This window comes from Vanessa cardui, chromosome 4 (assembly GCF_905220365.1).
Source record: "Vanessa cardui chromosome 4, ilVanCard2.1, whole genome shotgun sequence".
NCBI classification, from domain to species: domain Eukaryota; kingdom Metazoa; phylum Arthropoda; class Insecta; order Lepidoptera; family Nymphalidae; genus Vanessa; species Vanessa cardui.
This window is the reverse complement of record NC_061126.1, coordinates 13,672,044-13,676,975: the sequence shown is the minus strand read 5'-3', so window position 1 is coordinate 13,676,975 and position 4,932 is coordinate 13,672,044. Positions and strand designations below refer to the sequence as shown.

Genomic DNA, 4,932 nt, shown 5'->3' with positions numbered 1-4,932 from the left:
TGATATTTTTATTTTTAGAATAGAATTTTACCTATTGCCGGGAATTTATGAAATGTTAATTATTAAAAATTAAGAATAATGTTCTTTCGATAGAATATTGTAATATACCGAATTATACCCGAAGATAATGTTATTTCATTTTAAAAGTAAGATATAATATTAAGATTATACCTACTTAAAAATATATGCTATGTCAAATAAATCATAGTGCAGACAAATATTTACAAACTTTGAATAGCTTTTAGACTTTTAGATTTACAAGATTGCACATGTTAAAATATGTCATAATAATTGCTCTCTTCAAATTTATGTAAGTCAACATAACATCGAGTAATGCAATACTTGACCATATTAATTTAATATGAGTTTATGTATATTCCAATAGTTAAAAATTTATTTCAGTATATTTTATCAATAAAATGATATTACCCATATCATATAGAAGTATTTCATATGTTTAAAGCAACTTACTATAATAGGAACACCGTTTAAAAGAAAAAGGTAACGAGTTTAATATCAGTCAATATCTTAAAGGCCGTTATACAATACAGAATAATACAAAAATTAGCCGGAATAAACAGAGAAAAAAAATCTAAAAAATGCTATTTTGGTTTATATGTACCGTGTATACATACATAAGCATTTAGTTACAAGCGGTTATATAAATATTTTAAACAGACGCTCTAATTTTATTATTTGTATAAATACAGATAAAAAAAGATCTATAGTGTAACCGCTTTTTAGGTAAACTGGTTTTACTTTACTATTTTTCATGTAAACTTTTATATACCATAATATATCATTTATTGGTCTGAATGCGATGATAGTTACACTATTAATTATAATAACATCTGTTTACTTTGGAATTTATATTGTAATGGAAATACACTATACATAATATAATAAGCAAGTTCAAAATGTGGTGTTAAATGAAGATTAACAACTGTAAAAGTAGCTACAAATAATATATTCTTACTATATGAAGCATCAAGCATCAAAAAAAATCCTAATTATATTATTCCACTACATATAATATTATCGACTTTTTCTTAATACTATATTTATTATTTTATTAATAAGCTATATTTGTTATTTTTTTGTTCACATAACTGTCGTCTAGTGTTCGCAATTTTTTACGACTGATGAATATTCTAAATATGATCTATCCTTTGAGATGATTCACCAACTATTATTAGTTATTTTAATTACTACGACCAAGGCCAAATCGAGGAACTTATGCTAAAAAATACAATTAATTAAAGTGATAACATATGTAATGCACGAAATAGATATTATAGTATGTACTATGGTTTTTTTTTATGAATGTTTTAATTGGGACTATACCTAATCAACAACAGAGCGAACCTATTATGTTAAGTCTCGAGTCTCAGCTGGTAAGATGTAGTGACTGAAAGCTATCTTAAGCTGCTAATTGGTATCAATTTTCATATACTTTTTCAAAGAAATCTATTTTCATTTCAATTTAACTAAACTATAATTGTTTAGGAAAATCTATTTCTTTTTTAGTTAAATCAATTGCAAATAAGAGCAAATGATTTTTATTTTGTTCTTATCGTCGAAATCTTGTGAATATGCCAATACCTGGACAGAACTGAACTTAAGTGAGGACAATATTCACAGAAAGTACTTATAAATTATGACTCCAAAATTTGGCTTTATGGCAAAATACTTGCCCTAGAACCATACACGTTTTCATAAACATTGCTATAGACTTCAAACATATTTTATAGGAATCTGTAACATATTAAAGTTAATATGATATAGATTTTATATCTAAGTATATTAATATATACTTAATTTCTTAGTCCATTTTTCAATCTATATATTTAACGATATATTTTTGCCGTCTAGCTTGCTCACTCTTCTAAGAAATATATAGTTATAGTCTAATTATAGTTGCATGTAAATAACATTACTATTATTTTTATCAATATATATATTAAATACCTTGTCTTATTTTTTTATTATTAAAGAATGAACTTTAATATGTTTGCTCAGTTTTTGATCAGTTCAGTGATTGTTGCTAGTGTGAATAAATAAAAGGAATTGAAGGAGAAGCTTACACGCACAATACAGAAATAATATAATTGATATTTACAAATATATTACAGAAGAAGACAAATGACTTCAAATAGAATAAAGCATAGAATAAGCAAACTTTTTTTCACTTTTCCTCGTGTCTCTAAGGGTATAATTATTTAATAATACAAATTTGATTTTATGAATCAATTAACGAATGTTTAAAACATTATTTGTTGAAAAACATCATTACGTTATAAATTTATTTGATCACTCTACAATGTTTTTGTTATCAAAGGACTTGGCGGAATTAATCGATCTTTGCTTATGGAAAGCGATAACTACAAAACAAGATATTAATATTTTTATATTGACATTTTACCGAATACGAGGCTGTATGTGATTTTACCTTTTCCTTTCTCAAGAGGAAAAGACAATTGACATTTGACAATGACATCTGACGCCAGTAAGTCAGACTTCTGTCTTCTGATGGTAACGCTGTGACTGACACAGCTTCAGCTTAATCTAGACTGGGCTTCAATTTTGAGAAGCCGGTTATTCGAAACTTCGCTAACATTGTTGAAAATATAAAATAATTTAAAACGCTGGATATTCATCCACAATAAACTCCAGTAAAAAAGTGATATCCTAAAGGATTAAACAATTTTTACGTTTTATTTAAGCCTTTGACAAATAGTATATATACTTACCACGTGTTTTAAGTTTCTAAAGTGAAATAATTAAATCCTGAATACATTTTATTATGCGCTAAGAAAACCAGTATTATTTCAAGTGACAAAAGAATATCATCTTGCTATTTAAAGCAATTATTACAATTATAATTTAATAACACGTGCTTAAACAACGAACCATGTCAAACGCAGAAGGTGATTTACGGGATGGGCTGTCGGCTAAGGAAATCTTTGCAAACAGCGAAGGTCTGACTTATAATGATTTCCTTCTGCTCCCGGGGTTCATCAATTTCAAAGCCGAGGAAGTCGACTTGACATCTCCACTCACTAAGAAAATAAACCTCAAGGCACCTCTGGTTTCGACTCCGATGGACACCGTAACCGAAGCTGACATGGCTATCGCCATGGCTCTATGTGGAGGTATAGGTATTATACATCACAATTGCACTCCAGACTATCAGGCTAATGAGGTTCATAAAGTCAAGAAATATAAACATGGTTTCATCCGAGACCCAGTCTGTATGGGCCCAGAAAATACAGTTGCTGATGTCTTGGAGGCGAAGAAGAAAAATGGATTTACTGGTTATCCAATTACAGAAAATGGGAAATTAGGCGGGAGGTTGATTGGTATTGTCACATCTAGAGATATTGATTTCAGGGAAGGTGATCCACAACTCAGTTTGAAAGAAGTTATGACACCTATACAGGAAATGATTACTGCTCAATCTGGTGTTACTCTACAAGATGCTAATTATATCCTGGAGAAGAGCAAAAAAGGCAAATTGCCCATTATTAACGGCTCAGGTGAGCTTGTGGCTCTGATTGCTAGAACTGATTTGAAAAAGGCCAGAAGTTACCCCAATGCATCAAAAGATTCCAACAAACAACTGTTAGTGGGTGCTGCCATTGGAACTAGAGAAGCTGACAAAGAACGTCTTCAACTTCTTGTAAATAATGGAGTTGATGTAATTGTTCTAGACTCTTCCCAGGGTAATTCGATATACCAAATAGAAATGATCAAGTACATTAAAAAGACTTTCCCAGACATTCAAGTCATCGGAGGGAATGTTGTAACAAGGATGCAAGCTAAAAATCTCATTGAAGCTGGTGCTGACGCCCTGAGAGTGGGTATGGGTAGTGGATCTATTTGCATTACACAGGAAGTTATGGCTTGTGGATGCCCTCAAGCTACAGCAGTGTATCAGGTCAGTTCCTATGCTCGTCAGTTTAATATCCCAGTCATTGCCGATGGTGGAATCCAATCTGTGGGCCATATTGTGAAATCTCTTGCTTTGGGTGCTTCAACTGTAATGATGGGTTCACTTCTCGCGGGCACTTCAGAAGCTCCAGGTGAATACTTCTTTTCTGATGGTGTTAGGCTCAAGAAATACAGGGGAATGGGAAGCTTAGAAGCAATGGAAAACAAAGATGGCAAAGGCTCAGCCATGAGCCGATATTTCCACAAGGAAACTGATAAACACAGAGTTGCTCAGGGAGTAAGTGGAAGTATAGTTGACAAAGGATCTGTTCTTCGCTTTCTACCATACCTCCAGACTGGAATGCAGCACAGTTGTCAAGATATTGGTGCCCGTTCGGTAACTAATTTGCGTGAAATGAGTTACTCTGGGGATTTGAGATTTATGAAGAGAACTTACTCAGCACAATTAGAAGGAAATGTTCACGGATTATTTTCTTATGAAAAACGATTATTTTAGAAGCAGCCGTGCCAATTTCACGTTAAGTAGCAAACTACTTAAGTACGAAAGTATCCATTAATAGTTATTTTGTATGAAACCTATACAAGCATTTTTAAAATTTTATAATGTATGAAGACATATAAACTGTTATTTTGTGTAATTGTATAATTGTAAGCTTGCATGGACAGCTGTTAATATTGTAAACTAAGTATTCCATTTATGATTTTATATCTTATGTAATATTGATGAATATATTATGTAAGTCATGGACCAGATGTAAAATATCTTTCATAAATAAAGTTATTGCCGCTAACTAGACTTTTATTACATTGTTTTATAATATATTATTTGTTATACATACATTGTGATTAAAGTTTAATCTTGTTATCTCTTATAGGGTTTCACGACCAGTATAAACAAAGAAGCCTTGCTGAACATACCATATTGCTACTGAAGTCTTAGAAATATACAACTATAGGGAAATTTTCAATAAAAATGCAAAG

General features: G+C 31.0%; 1 protein-coding gene across 1 annotated transcript; it reads left to right on the top strand.

Annotated features, from left to right (window-relative positions):
- Positions 1–2,505: 2,505 nt before the first annotated feature.
- On the top strand, positions 2,506–4,742 carry LOC124544518 (inosine-5'-monophosphate dehydrogenase). The gene has a single exon (XM_047123116.1). The coding sequence runs from the start codon at positions 2,912–2,914 to the stop codon at positions 4,445–4,447; it is 1,536 nt and encodes a 511-aa protein (XP_046979072.1). The 5' UTR covers positions 2,506–2,911; the 3' UTR covers positions 4,448–4,742.
- Positions 4,743–4,932: the final 190 nt, after the last annotated feature.